This window comes from Acanthisitta chloris, unplaced genomic scaffold (genome assembly GCF_000695815.1).
Source record: "Acanthisitta chloris isolate BGI_N310 unplaced genomic scaffold, ASM69581v1 Scaffold40284, whole genome shotgun sequence".
NCBI classification, from domain to species: Eukaryota; Metazoa; Chordata; class Aves; order Passeriformes; family Acanthisittidae; genus Acanthisitta; species Acanthisitta chloris.
In genome coordinates, this window is record NW_008671659.1 from 1 (window position 1) to 15,662 (window position 15,662).

General features: G+C 42.1%; 2 protein-coding genes across 2 annotated transcripts; one reads left to right on the plus strand and one right to left on the minus strand.

Annotated features, from left to right (window-relative positions):
• Positions 1-1,265: 1,265 nt before the first annotated feature.
• On the plus strand, positions 1,266-4,256 carry CCNB2 (cyclin B2). Its single transcript, XM_009074176.1, has 6 exons — positions 1,266-1,455; positions 1,532-1,690; positions 2,002-2,238; positions 3,071-3,211; positions 3,750-3,860; positions 4,155-4,256. Exons 1-6 carry the CDS (start codon positions 1,303-1,305, stop codon positions 4,254-4,256), a joined length of 903 nt encoding a protein of 300 aa, XP_009072424.1. The 5' UTR covers positions 1,266-1,302.
• Positions 4,257-6,758: 2,502 nt separating this feature from the next.
• Positions 6,759-15,117, minus strand: LOC103801752 (unconventional myosin-Ie-like; the record flags this gene model as incomplete). Its single annotated transcript, XM_009074177.1, has 5 exons — positions 6,759-6,983; positions 7,536-7,705; positions 12,006-12,210; positions 14,092-14,184; positions 14,960-15,117. Coding segments are annotated over 5 exons (703 nt in total), but the record flags the coding sequence as incomplete, so codon positions are not given.
• Between the last annotated feature and the right edge of the window lie 545 nt (positions 15,118-15,662).

Here is a 15,662-nt window from a genome sequence, read left to right on the forward strand (position 1 = left end):
GGTTGGCTCGCGGCGCTGTGTCCCCCAGCCGGGGGCTCACCCTGCGCTGCCCCAGCACCCCCACGGCCGCGCCGCGGTGTCAGGGAGAGCCTTCCCTTCAGGAGCCTCTTAGCTGTGGTGACTCTAATGATTTAATCTGAATTCCACCGGAAACTTGAAACCTGCTGGTTTCTCTGCTGTTGTAATTCCTAACAAAGGCTGTGAATTTTTGCGCGTGTAGCGTTAATTTTTTAATTTATACGTTGTATCTTGCTTCGTAAGTGCTGCAGCACCCCCAAGAAGATGCACGAAGCGTGTAAATGCAATAAAGAGTTAAATAACGTTTTAAAGTTGTTAGGAAGAATGCGATAGGATGCGTGGCTCGGATTTTATGACGCAGTTTCAGGGAGTGCAGAGGAGACTTCTTCCTCTGAGCATGTGTGAATGGCTACAAAGTAGAAGCTGGTTGAGTAATGGGTAGCAGGCACAGAGTAGAGTGGTGGTTAGTGTATATGCAGTTAAGCATTGGAGTTGTTCTCTGACTCTTAAGCTTTTGCACTTTAATCATTTTAGGTCCCTAGAGGGGTGGAGAATGCTGCATATGACCTCAGAAAAGGGAAAACTCAGGTGACTGGCAAAAGGGCTGCTTTGGAAGAAATTGGAAATAAAGTTTCGACAAGAGGAACACACATAACCAAGGTAAAGGAACATCTGAAATCTCTGTACAGGGAAAAGCAGAATTACTGATTCTATACTAACAACAGTTGCTGTTACCACAGAAAGCAGAATGCCACAAAGTATCCGTAAAGCCTGTGAAAGGATCTAGCAAGGTGACAAATGGAACTGCACTGCCTAAACTCTCAGCTGCTGAGAATCAAGCAATCAAAGGAACTGATGTGCCAAAGGTAGGAAGCAATGATACTGTTCTGCTTCTTAATTTGATTTGCAACTTAGAGCTCTAACTTCAGAACAGTTTCTCTGTAGCTGTGTCTTATTTCCCTGCTGAAAAAGCAAAGCCTCTGTCCTGGGGATGGTTTAATGCATGTTGTATTTAAAGGCTGACATCCAAGTGGGAGAATTAGCTGTGGAGGTACTGCATGAAGTTTCTGCTTTAGCTGCCAGTTGCTAGAAGGTCTTCTGATTCTGTCCATATGGTGTCTCTGTGGAAGTTTTCTGCACTGGAGTGCAAGCTTGGTGCCAGCTGCTGTCTGAAGAACTTGTGTTAGTCATTGGGAAGTGTGGAAACGAGGGAACATTGCAGCTCAAACAGTAGATACGCATAAAACACTATGATCTGTTCCTCAGGTTACGTCTCCTGTCCCTATGGACGTATCTATGCAAGAGGAGGATTTGTGCCAGGCCTTCTCTGATGTGTTGCTCAACAACATCGAAGACATCGATGTCGAGGACTGGGAGAATCCCCAGCTGTGTAGTGACTACGTGAAAGATATCTACCTGTATCTGAGAGAGCTCGAGGTATGTATGGTGTGCTGGGTCTGCCCGTGTGTCTGCAGTGTGGTGTGGACCCGTTGCTCACACAGCTCTCCCCCAGCTGCAGCAGTCTGTGCGCCCACACTACCTCGACGGGAAGACAATCAACGGGCGCATGCGCGCGATTCTGGTCGATTGGCTTGTCCAGGTCCACTCGAGGTTCCATCTCCTGCAGGAGACACTGTACATGTGTATTGCGGTTATGGATCGCTTCTTGCAGGTAAGGTGTCTTTCAGCTTATGTTCAGATTGACTCCTTTTTAAGGAGTTCAGGATTCATCCTTTCTTTTTAAATCTAAGAACCTACAAAATCTGCTCCCTGTGTAAGACCTGTTGTAGCAGCTTAACTCAGAGGCTGTGGCCTCTCTGAGCCTGTCGTTATAGAGACTCTTGTGACTCAAAGTGGAAAATCTCATCATCGTTGTAAGAATGAGCACTGTCATAGTGGTATTTTAAATAGATACATTCAAATCTGTTTATCTAGAGTTTGGCATTTTGGGGCCCTTAGGCTTTTTGAACTGCTCTATTGCAGAGTCATCCAGTACCTCGCAAGAGGCTTCAGCTGGTGGGTGTAACAGCACTGCTTATAGCTTCAAAGTATGAAGAGATACTGTGTCCTGACGTAGCAGACTTCGTTTACATCACTGACAATGCCTACACCAGTAGTGAAATCAGAGAAATGGAGATGACGATTCTCAGAGAACTAAACTTCAATTTGGGGCGTCCTCTTCCAATTCACTTCTTAAGAAGAGCATCAAAAGCTGGGGAGGTGAGTACTTGACTTCATTATCTAGCACTTTCCTGTGTTTATAAAGTCTGTCAGGATTGCTTCTGCCTTTGTTATCATGTGATTTTCCTTGTCTTCTGCTTAAGTGCTGGATCGAGGAATACTCAGCTCTGGAACTCCACCGTGTGGAGTAACATGGCAATATTACTGTGCAGCCAATAGTGGTTCACGTTTGTATTTACTGGGGCCTATGTTCAGGCTTAGTGGCAGTAATTCTGCTGTGAAACTAAAGTTACCCACAGCAGAACCCTTGCTTTTAGTCTTTTTAATCCTGCTGATCAGGGTACTTAATAAAACACTAGCAGTGATGCAGTTCTTTGTAGGTTTTGGTTGTAAATATTGAATCATTTAATAATCAGAAGCTCAGCTTTCCTTTGAGCCAACCCCTTTTTTTCCCACCTCAGTATTTATGCTCAAGTGAACTGTCCACACCTGAAATGGGTTTCTATTACCTCAACAGAACACTGGGTAACTCTTGGTTTAGTAAGGATCTCCTTAAGTCACTTTATATTTCTGCTCCCTTAGTGTGTATTACAGAGGGAATACTTGTTGGGCATAGCTGTACCTGATCCTGCAGTTTTCTGTTAAAATCCCTCACTTGACTTTGTGTCTCAATTCCAAATGGCTGCTACTCTAGACTGATTTGCACTCTGGTCTCATTTTGAGATGAATGCCTGTTTGAGTATGGTCCCTAGACTGTAGTAAAGATTTTGTTGCCTATTTTTGTTTTGTTATTGAATACAATAAGCAAATCTGAATAATTATGATAAGGTGAAGTGAAACTTTGTGGATTTACAAGCTCTCAATCTGCTAGGCCGATGCTAAACAACATACTCTTGCAAAATACCTGATGGAGCTGACACTGGTAGACTATGACATGGTTCACCATTGTCCCTCAGAGATTGCAGCTGCTGCATTGTGTTTGGCCCAAAAGATTCTGGGACATAGCCAATGGGTAAGTGTTTTAATTAAACTTGTTGTTAGGAGATTTTTCTTCAGAAAACTGTGTTTAGGTTTGTAATAATGCTGGTCGTCAAAGGACAGCTGGACAGCCTGATGCACAGTTGCAGGTAGAAAAAGGAATAGAGCACTAAAAATTTAATTTTCCTGTGTGAGCACTGTGGTATGATTTTTCTCTTGAGAGCACTGAATTACAGAAAGCCTCACTGTAAATAGAGTTTCATAATTCTTGCAGTACCTTTAGCACAATGAAGTCATGGTCCACAAATAGTGAATTGTAATTCAGCTTGTGGTTGCGCTTGCAAAAGTTGCATCTTTTACCCTCTGTACAGTGTAGAAATGTGGTCCTTGAATTGATGTGTTCAGACTTGTGTACATCAGAACTTAGTCTGGATCTGTCATTTAAACTGACAGCTACAGTTCCTAGCACTGAGGCTTAGCCATGGAGCTTAGGGTGTTTGTTTGCTGCCTGAAGTGGTTGTGAACAGCAATCTCCCTTCACAAACCTCACGTTCCTTCCCCTTGTGCTGCAGGGTTTAAAACAGCAGTACTACACTGGCTATGCAGAAGACAATCTTGTGATGGTTATGAAACACATGGCCAAGAATGTGGTTAAAGTAAATGAGAAGTTAATAAAATACACTGTAAGTATAACTACTTAAATCCTCTCTAATGGTTTAAAAATAGCTTTGCTGCATATTGTGGATCCTTTGGCATGTTATCTGAAAGCATATGCTATTCTTACAAGCCTGGGAGAGGCTGTGGCATTAGTATAAACTTCAAAACATTTTAGATAAACTGTGCTCTTGCTGTTTAGCAAGCTGGTTCACTTCCAGCCTTATTTGCTTTGTTTTCCAACTAGTCAGACCCAAAATTATCTTCCTGAACATACTGTCTGTAAATCTATTCTGACAGCTCTGTTTCTCTACCTCTGCCAGGCTATAAAGAACAAGTATGCAAGCAGCAAACTCCTGTCGATCAGCGCAATCCCTCAGCTGAGCAGTGAGCTGGTCAAGGACCTGGCTGCCTCTCTCCTGTGAAAGAAAACCCTCTGCAGCCAAGGCCTGATGATGCATGCACTTTGTCTATTGAGGAACAACTACTGCTCTTTGTACATAGCATTCCAGCCTCACCACAGACGTTTCTGACTCGCTCAAAAAGGTGAAGTTTTAACCTTGCTGTGTAATAGAACCTTCTACCTAGAAATAAAGCTCCTCTCTTTTTAAATACTCTTGAGTGTGACTCTTTAAGGTACTGCCTAGATGTCTCTGCAATCTGATGTCCAAGCAGGACATTTGACTAAAGAGGTGATTGATGCAACTGGCAATTAAATGGGAATGGTTAGTCTCTGTGGTTGTTTCCAGTGACAATCTCCAGGCTTTTTATAATGCATTATGTTTATTATTTTCACTCTTAAAGTAAGAAAGAGCAGGCAGGCCAGTTCATCTTTTTTTGGTGTATCTTAAAGAATACTAAATATGTACTTTATTTCAGCAGTTTGTCCCAAGGAAATATACAGGCATTTCTCTTTTTATTTTATTGTAGTTTATTGCCTTCAAATTTGGGGACAGAAGTAGGGGGGCTTTAACAGATGATAACCTTGTAAATCTTTGTGTTTAGATGAATGTGCCGTAATGTGTTGTCTGTCTCCCTGAGCCTAAACAAAGGGAGCTATGGTAGGAAAATTCTGAGTCTCCTGTCATGGTAACCACTGTGCAGGGGAAGCAGGGCTGAGACCTTTTGAAATGAGCTGGTTTTAAAATCTCCTTAGCAGCTTTTCATTTACCTGTTCACTTGCCCCACACTCACCTCTTTCTTCCCCTTTTTCCCTTCTCCAGTAACCCTCTGTACCTGCAGTAATACACTCCATACCCACCATAAGCCAGTGCTTCCTTGTCACTAAACATTTTGCTTTCCTTTGTCTTTTAGCATTCTCTGTATGCTCAAGGAATACAAGCATGTAAGTAATAGGACTCTTCTGCCTCAATACCTCATTTAAGTCTGTTTGTAAAATTAGTCTTAGTTACAGACTTCTTGCTATTCTCCATGTTACACTGTCCTCATTACCTCCCTTCCAACCCTAACCATACTATGATTCTTCCAGTGTAATCTCTTCATGGGTGTGCTGCTCTGCTACAGGAAGCAAGAACCTAATGCTACAGAAATGGCCTAGACCTCAGTGCTCCCCAGTGGGAAAGATGTTGTAGCTACTGGTTTTTATCTATCTTCTTAAGCAGAAGACTTCTCTCTCCCATAGGATAAGTAAGCCTAGTACTTACTGCACATGGTCTTTAGGAAAACATGTTTGGTCCCTCGTGTGTATGTAATTCCTCCCCTGGACCGAGGTCCTAGTTTCTAGCTCCCAGAAGCAGCTTCTACAGTCAGTCATCTCTTAAAGGAGATGGAGTTTGTGTGCCTAAATTCGACTTAGGCAATGGTGTAGGAGGGAGGGGATTCAAGACTTTTTATGTTAAAGCTTATGCAACTTGTAAATGTTTACATAATGCAGGGTTTTTTAACTGCTCTTAACAAGAAAAAATGCAATGCCCAGCACTTCAGGTGGGCATAGGGAATGTGGTTTGGTTTGGGAAGTCAGTGCAGTAAAATCCAAAAGGATGTTGTGAGGGGATGTTTGTGCACGTGACTGAGAACAAACTGCACAGACAACACAGACCTGTTGAACTGTTTCCTGGGGTTTATTTTACGGAGGTTCAGAAGGCAAAGCATGAATTCTGATAACTGCAGGGCAAGCAACAGCCACTCTGGTGTGGGAGGCAATCAGACTTAAGCAATAACACTTTTGCTTTTGCCATTTAAAAGGAGTAGTGCATATCTGTAAGTACCTGGCATAAAAATTATAGTAGAACTACTTCATGAATAAGAACAGTGGACTACTACATTATACATTCATACATATTTCTATCATATTCAGTTTTTATATACAGTATATGATCTGTTTCTATAAATGTACAGCTCTGCATAAAGACACTTCTTATAACAGGTAGAGCATTAAACATAAATCCAACATGGGCCAGCCATATTATAATATAAATCTTGAAGAAGGCAACATTGTTTAGCATACAGTACTATGTGGTTTTCTGTTTTAACCTCTTACAGTGCCTGTTGGAGTCCCTAAACACATCAGCAAACACAAACCAGTTCCATTACAACTCTGTACACAGTTACTTAAATAGACCATCACAGTAGTTTTTTTAGATGGTAATATCCCAAATGAGCCTAAATCTTTTTGACATGTAGCAGCATACTCAACACGTTCCCCAGAATGATCTGCATTAGAGGAAATGTGCATTTAAAATTATCTTCAGTAGATAATTTAAAAGGTTACTGAGACTCAGCTAAAGGCACTTACTAAATACAGCCCTTCCGAAGTCCCTGCTCCACACTGCAAAGCACCTGTTTCAGGAAGATGGTAGGTTTGAGCATTCTTCACTCACTAGGTGCTGAAACCAGGTTTTAAATATAATAAATAATTGGTCATTATGTCCATTGCTGTATGCTGAGACGAAAGGTCAAAGTCTGTGCTGTGGGTAACTCTTCCTGCTCATGTACAACTTTACTGGTGAAAACACTGCTGAGAAGGGCAGATCTTGGAAGAACAATGTCCTGAAGGCAAGGGAAAATGCCTTCAACCACTGGGAACTTCATGCCAATTTCTCTCTTGACAGTCTTTTATATCTTGGTGACATAATTGTTGGGAAACAGACCTTGTTTCCCTCGTAGTCTTCCTGTCCACCAGCCAGAAGGATCTGTAACGAAGACAGCAAGGTAAGTGTGTTTGGGGAAAACTCTGTAAGCCTTTTTGTATACCTTTTTTATGCAGCCCTAAAACCTGTGCCACACAGTGAGAGCTGCCTTGTGCAGGGCTGAGATTTGGGGGCTTGATTTGGAGAACCTGAACTTGCTAATCTTTTGGCCAGATCACTACACCTCAGGAGGCTGCTTTGGAGACCCAGAGTCAGAACTGCTTAATTACTTTTTGATTCATGTGCTACAGCTGTGGTTTTGGCTAATTTTCATCTAGAGCCTGTGATGGAGTTACTCTCACTAAACCTGCAGATCTGCAGGACCCAAGTGATGCACACACATCATGGATCTACCTCTCACATGCTCTAAGTGACCAGCTCCAATTGGTGTGGGTGTGGAGGCTTCTCTGCTCCCTGAGCTATCCTGGAAACTTTCAAGCCTAACAAGGGGAGATGGATGACTGTGTGGTGGCAGGAAAGTCATGTCTTAACTGCTTCTGGCAGTGCAGCTGCAATATTAGTGCTGAAGCAACAAAACCTTTTCTCTCTACGTACCTTCTTTGATGATATCAATCACATCATTGGCGTTAAAGCTGAGTTCATCTGTGTCCTGAGCATCATATGCATACAGTGCCCTGCACTGTGGTACCTGAGGCTTGGGCTTTGGCTGGGGCTTCGGCCTTCCCCCAGCTGGTGGGGGACGATTCGTCGTCTGCCTGCGGACACTGCCGGGAGACACAGCGTCAATGTGCTTCAAAGATCACCACCTGAACCCAAGTTTTACCAAACCCTTCTGTCTATTGAATTCTCTTTTCATCCCACAATAAGGGAAGAAGGATTCTCTTAAATGTCACAACAAGGGGAAAAGGATTTTCTTATATGTCACAACAATTAAAAATAGCAGTATGAGACTTCCCTGCAAAAGGGACAGAATTGCTGTTTCTTTCCAACAAAATGGGTAATAAGTACTTCCAAACAGCACTTCAAATGCATAGAAAGACATTTTAGTGCTCAGGCTGAAATGTAAGTAAATGTGCACATGCAGTTCATGCATATCTTGGCATCTACACAGCTTAGTCTGTCTCTCCCCTTGCCCCAACGTCACCAGGGATTTAGTTTTCAGTATTAAAAACACAGTTCTAGCTGACAGACTTGCTACTTTACCATTCTTGTGACTAAGCTGTAAGAGAGACTTGCATCTCTTTTAAGTTGCCTCAGACTCCAGGGCCATCTACGGACTTGTTCTGTTATAGCCAACTCTGAAGCAGCAGGGGAGATGCTGCACAAACTCTGTCACAGCTGTGACCACTCCAAAGATTAGGAAGGGGAAAGAGGGAAGAAATGCATTTTGCCAGCTCATCAGCTAATAAAGGCTGGAAGAGAGAACAGGTATTAGACTCAATATGTCAGTTTAAAATTAATAATAAATGTGCTGAATGACTAAAAATGCAGTGATGTGGAGGAGAATGAACTGTGGTCATGTCATGTAATGCCATGATAACACTACAAAGCTTTTGCAGAAAAGGTTTAGTTACTTACATGAAGTCCTAGGCTTAATTTTTGTCAAGACACGCCTGTTTAGTTCTAACTGAACTGCACTAGAAAATAAGCTTTGAAGTATGGGCATGAAGTATGAAGAGCATTTTAGTTCTCCATTTATCTACTTGGGAGGAGATTTTCTCCTGTTCTTTAGCATGTGCTGACTTTTCTCAGGCTAGGATATGTTGTGAAACCCACACCTATGTATGGAAATTAAGGAATTCAGCACAAGTCTTAGAAAAGTAGCTCAGCTTTTGTGCACCACAGTAGAACAAGAACATCTTAGATGTTTTGCTGGTGGGAGCATGTTGATTTTCATCTTGGTCTTGCACTAGATTGTTAGCACCAGTGCATCCTTCTCAACAGCTTTGCTAAAAATAAACCTAATTCTAACCCTTAGAAATTACATCTGCTTATAGATGGCTGTGGTTTGGAAATACTGATGTTACAACTGCTCTAGCTCACATCTAGAGTTTTTCCTTTTTAAAAAGAACAGTCAGAGAAAAACTCTGAAATCCACTGCTGAATACAGTCATGTTGTTTCTTTTCAGTGCCTTAGTAAAGGAGCTCCTAATGCTCAGGAATGCAGCCTTGCAAATGGCACTTTAGTACAAGGACTTCCTTTGGTCTGTTACTCACTCCTAGGAGGTTTGTTTTTCACAGTGGTGAATGTCTTGGAGAAAACTGAGGGCAGTAATGCTGGGAATGGTACTAAACAAGAAGAACTGGAAGGCAGAACCCCTCAGGTGTACCAGATAGGCAGCAACTCCTCTATTGGACTGTTAAGGTCTAAGACATCACTTTGTTAGATGTTCCTTTACCTCACACAGTAGCATCCTTGTTTCTGCTGCATGTTGCCTACAGCTGTGGCTCACTTTGAGAGAAAAACAACAAACCAGACCACCCTCAGTCCCCAACTTCCTCTTCCCTCCATACCTCCTTCCTCAGAATAGTAAACTATGTTACTAATTGCTCTTTTATCTTACTTGTGGCTTCCTATAGAGAAGTTTGACTTCCATAAAACCCATCTAGAAGGGAGTGTGATGGATGCCTGTTCACAACTTGTTCTGGTTGCAGTTCCTGCTGTTGGGGGATTTCTACCACACACAGTTATTGGTGAAAACTGGGGCAGACAGTGATGCAGTGTGTTTTATTGTTTGCTTTTTTCATTCCTTTGGACTCCACTGATCAGAATTTAAATGGTAACTGAGTAACAGAAGCTTTAATAAATGCTAATCATCCCTGTAAACTCCCAAGACTGAAACAGATGGGGTTGTTGATGCATACCCACAGCATTAGGAACTGTGGTATATGATGCAATTGATCTTTTTAATCCAACATCTTAGTTCTTATCATTCTGTACTTGGTGGCTGCTACATTTTACACGTGTCAGTCACAGTTGCTGACAGAAATCACAATGGGTTTATTCTATGGCTTATGTGGTTGTGTTGTGGTTATCTGAACCATAGTCTCAAGACAAAGTAGAAGTCTAATATTAGTAAAACAGCTTTAACAAGGAAGCTGACATGCACTGAGAAAATTTCCCCACTTAAGGGAATGGAAGTTATTACAAGATGGAAATGTGTCTGGCAGTGTTAGCATGTGCTGACAGTTTTGAAATTGTTAAATAGCAGTGGCCACTTGTTTTCTGATTTCTTTCTCAACTGAGGACTAATCTTAAACAGCAAAATGCCCTTAATATGCTTGAAATATCTTGTGGTTGACCCTTGGTGCACAGCAGGGAAAAATGACTGTCACTAGTACAACTGAACAGACCTGTACATACCAAGTCTTGCTCTCTGTGCTTAGGAGCTAGAAAGCCTCTACACTTAGGAGCCCTGTGCATGTTTGATACTCAAAACCTATCAATTATGCACACTCATGTACTATTTGATTGCTGTGAGGTGTCTAATGCTCACTAGAAGCAACATCAAGTAATATGCTAAGTCAGCCAGTTGGATCACCCGTGAAAAAGAGTGCTTAGGCCAACAGGATAATTTAGTGCAGAACACCTGCTAGGGAGCTTGTCTGCTGACTGACAGCTGAGACAGGGCTGTTTAGATAAAATGTTGCTCTTGATGTGGTTAAAAATGAGTAATTTTTTGCTGCCTCTAAGAACCCCATTGATGTGGATCACTGGAAAAGGGACTGAGCTGTTCCATCTAGTCTCAGAGTATTTCAGGGCTGAGGGCAAATGTGTTAAGGGGCTGCAGAAGGTCAGGTGGAAACCTGGTTAAAGTTTGACTTAACCTTGACTTCTCCCAGATTACCCCAAGTGCTAGTTCCTGCACACTTAGGAAAATGATGATAGTCTTAGAACTTTGGTCCCAACTGACAGCTCAGGGTACCAATGTCACTGCTGTCTCACTGCAGCAGACAATATATTCAGGGGTGAAAGAATGCATATTAGAATAGGATTTGTGTGAGACTTAAATACTCAGGGAGTTCCTTAGGCAAAACTCATCGTACAGCAGTGTCTCTGGTTTTACTTCAAACTTACCCACCTCCTTCAGGGGGTGTTGTGATAAGCAAAGGCTGACTCTGCCATGGGTCAGACAAGGCACTGGTGTGAGGTAAAGCCAACTGCTGTGTGCCTGGAGAGGCTCCTCACTGCAGAGGGAGGCAATGAGCTGTGGGAAGGGAAGGGAGGGGAAGGGAGGAGCCATTTGCGGGAAGGGAAGCTGAGGAGGATTCTGAACTGTAATTTACTGAGAATGTGGAAGCACAGAGTTAGCAGCAGGAAAAATCAAAATCTCCTTTTGTTTTCCTCTCAGTATTATCTGGACAGAGCTGTAAGGACTGTGGCTTGTTCAACATAAAGGGGCTTCCCTACATAACAAGGAGCCTATTTATCAAGTGTTTACTTGAAGAGCTGTGGAGTATAGAATTGTGTCTGCACCAACCATTACTGTGCAAAGTTACTGCATTAGACCTTGCCACAGTGGATTTTTAGTCTATCTGCTGCTAATGTAACTTTCCTTGATGTAATGTGCTCTGCTGCTACTAATAGTAATTTCTCTGAGACTTGGTTACATCAGAATTAAATCATACAACTAGGAAGTCATCAGCAAACTGCCTCTTCTAAACCAGATTCTTGGTTTTTTCCCTAGGAAACACACAGCAGTCTCTGACAATTAAGTGGCACTCAGAGTCCCACTACAGTGAAGCTCCACTGATGTTCTACAAAAGTGGAATAAGAGCTGAGTTAAAGTAGAAAGACTTAGGTCATTGAGATACTTAAAATTTTGTACTTTGACAGTCAAATTTAAGATATTAAACTAGAACTGCTTCACCTTTATTCCTAAAAGTCTGTGATGGAATGTGTTCTGAAATCCTATGGAAGATGATGATACCTTTGGGTACAGTTCAATAGCACTATCTATCTGGTCATCAATGTGCACAGTATCTCAGTCATGAGCAGTTGGAGTGGATGAGGTTATTTACAAAAATTGACACTTTTCTATCAGATTCAATGTAAAATCTTACCCAGCTGCTCCTTGGTCAGGTACTTTCAAGAAGTCCAAGCTTTCTGGTTGCTGTGAAATCCTTCCAGATGCTCCTGACATTTGCTGTGGTAGAACTGGTCGTGTCATACTCGTGTACAGGTTTTTCTGATTGCCCCGTTGGTTCCCTGGGATGTGAGGATGTGCTGCAGGCTGAGGGGGGTTTATCACTCCATTTTGCTGCTGACCTAGAAGTAAATAAAGTGTGAACACATCCAGTCCAACCTCCAGTTCAATATAGGTAACCTCTTCCCCATGTTGATGGCTCAGCTGTCAGTGAGCCTCACACCTATCAAGGAACCCAAAAACAAAATCCTGTTGAAATGTTGATTTATACTGAGTTTCCAGTAACTGATGAGCTATTTTAGGTTCACAACTTCATGGACTTGTGCTCACACTGAAGGCATGTACCTTGAACATTACGAGCAAGCAAGAGCATTAGCTCTCAGCTGAATCCAAATGTTAAGTTAGCATGGTACCACCTCACTGCATAATATTTCAGCCAGGTAAAGGTGAACCCAAAGCTAGCCAGAATTCCCAGGGGGAGTCTCTGCTTTTTCTTTTGAACTTCAAACTCAGGCTACCTTGTACTCATGGAATTAGACTGGTCTTATTAAGTTGCTATAAATATTTGTCTATTTTAACAAGCAAGGGGTGTGTTTGGTTTTTTAATTGCTATTGTTTTGGTTGTTTTAAATAAAGATGCCTTGCTGCTACTTGGATAGGTCAAAAGGAGTTTGAATTTTCTAGGTGATGACATGGGTAAATGCCTTTAAATAATTATGCCTCTAACTTGAATTCAAAACAAACCCACCCATGTTTGAGCTACTTGCAGGATCAGTGCCTAAGGAGCTCAAGTCTGCATGCTTTACATTCCTAAAGCCCCTACTGAATAAAAGGGGAGCTATGCTTATACTACAGATCAGTTTGCTTACTCATGTGGGTGACCCTCTCCTTTTTCCATTGTGATTATGCTGGTTAAAAATTAGCAGAATGAATAGCTGTGCAGAGAGGAGAATTCATAATCATGACACTTGGAAAAAAGCTTACTGCATTCAATAACTGGGCTTTGCTTCTTATGTTCTCTTGATGCTGTGGCAGAGTTTAAGTCATAAACTCATACATAAACCTCACTGTGCCATCCCAGCTAGTAAGGCACATACATTATGGTTATATAAATGTAATATAGATAACAGACTGTCCTTGCTGTAACTCACTCACTATCTGCCTGCAGACAGGTTAGCTCCTTAAAGGAATTTCCTACCTTACTACAAGCAGTTCTTGCAGATCTCAGAGTCCTTACTGTGTCTCACACAGCTGTGAGGATTTGGAATCATCCAGTTAATCTGGTGACCCACAGACCACACCTCCAACTTCCACCACTAGCATTGTGCTTTCCAATAAACAGCAGCTGAGTGAAAGAGAACTCTTTGTTGCAGAAAAAAGAAGTAGTACTCTGGGAGTGTAAGTTAAAAAAAACCTCTTGGGAAACGTTGGGTCAATGGAATATTGTTCTCCCCTCTGAGTTCACAGGCAAAATTAATCATATCTCCCAAGGGCAGAAGTGGAACACCCTAATGACATCAATGCCATGCAGAAAAAAGCCACACAGTTTGCTGGCACAGCTGATCTGGCTCAGCACACACCAGAGCTGTAACATGGTCATCAGGGCAGGACAATGACACATACATTGCATGCTGTGGTTTATTGGCACTGAAAGCAGTTTCACTGCAAAGCATTGTCTCTGGCTTGATTAGCACAGAGCTTTTCCCCTTCAAAGAGGAGAAAGCTATGGGGTTAGTTTTAGAGTCAGTGTCTTATACTGACTGAACAAATTAGCATCCATGACAACCAAGATACAGCTCAGGGAATACCTGTTGGATTATCTGCAGACTCCAACAATACACTTCATAAAATGCCTACAAATATATGTTTTCCACATAGGATTTTAAAAGAGGATTTTAAACCTTTACTGTGATTTTTTTAATGGGTAAAAATTACCAGATGACAAGAGTAAAGCAAAAGCCTCCAGCTGGAATTTTGTTTTGCCCAAGGCTAGGAGGACTTACCAGGAGGAGGTGGTGCAGCTCTCATAGGGTAAGTCTGACTTTGTGCCCTGTTGGAATACCCTCTACTTTGGGTAAGGCTCCGTCTCGTAGGACCTAAAAGAAATCAGGAATGGTCTGTTAGCCTTTCACAGTTAATTAATTAGGTGAAGTCCTTCTGGCTTCAGAAAGAGCTGATCTTCAGGAACAAGGAATTGGACTCCTACAGTGTTGGCCAGGCTTCTCTAAAGTGTTAGGTGCAACAAGGAGGACTTTTGGCATATTCTCCCTTTTGTGATACAGTTGAGCCACAGCTGTGACCACAGCAAATAAGGCCCAGAACACTATTAGCTTTAAGAACTGTTCACAAACCATGGATAGCACAGCAGTACTTTTGACTATACTATATCTGATCAGCAATGAGTATGAGAAAAAGGTAGGACAGAGAACCTGAGGGCTGGTATATCTGCATCTCTGGCTTTGGTGGTGTACAGAGGTTATCTTTCTTCTTATCACCACGTGTCCTGATGCAGACCTTCCATCAGCAAGAGTGTAGGAACTGCAGGAGCTCTGGGCAGAGTGAAAAACTCTGCCCCAAAGGAGTTGCTAGCTGTGCCCTTTGTACTATGTCACATGGTTAAATGCCCTCATTTCTTCTGCTGCAGGGCAAAGAATTTCAGCCATTTCAGAAACAGTTGGTCTCCAGTGAAAGTCACCAAATTCCAACATGCCTGTAGAGCAGCAACCTGCTACATTATTAGGAACTTCTTGTAAGTGTAGAGAGAAATGATAAAGAACATGGTGAGGCTAGAGACAAGCAAGGATAGAAAGAGTCAACCATTCTCTAAATTTCTAAACCAGTCTCTGAATTTCTGGAGGAACTGATACTCACGGGAATTCTTTGGTAGTCCTGGGCCGATGCTGATCTGCAGCACTTTATTACTTGGCTTGAGAATGGCTATTTCTCCTTGGCCTTGCATAAACTGCACTTGTCGAGAACCAGCACTGCTCCAGGGCCCCCAGCTCTCCTTTTTCAGCTTCACTTCAAGTCTAATAGAAGCATGTGAACACATGAATAAAAACCCAGCACTTCTACACCAGATCAACACAATATTGTTTGGCAGCAGATAACTTAGAAATGTAAAAATGAAAAGCCTAGACTGAGAATCTTTATTCCCTGAGTGACTTAGCTGACGTAAACTACCTAATCTTTTTTTTCATGCTTTTAAAAAAATGTTCTTAAATTACATTCTTAACTTTCTAGGTAGAGCTACTCAAAGGAAGCTTAAGATGCACTAGAGAGGAGAGAGAGTACAGTGAGTTTTGAAGAAAACTGTGCACAGGTCTGAATAGGAGATGTGTCTGCCATGAGACATCACTGCCTCTGCAGCAGCCCCTACAGCAGCAAGCTAGAGTGCTCTATTTTTGAGCAATCTTCTGCACATACCATTAGATGTGCATATACATTAGATGTATAGATGTATGTGCACTGGTATGTACATGCCTGTATATGCCTTGGGACAGGCCTTGTGCATATTCTGCAAGGAAATGTTTTGGCACACATATACTTCAGACTTGTCAATTTAAATTTTTTT

Bases quoted from the DNA above. Each gene is read 5' to 3' on its own strand.
- CCNB2 (XM_009074176.1), top strand. From the start codon at position 1,303: ATGGACGTATCTATGCAAGAGGAGGATTTGTGCCAGGCCTTCTCTGAT. The intron at 1,691-2,001 runs GTAAGGTGTCTT...GCTCTATTGCAG, and splicing joins TTATGGATCGCTTCTTGCAG to AGTCATCCAGTACCTCGCAA. The intron at 3,861-4,154 runs GTAAGTATAACT...TACCTCTGCCAG, and splicing joins AGAAGTTAATAAAATACACT to GCTATAAAGAACAAGTATGC.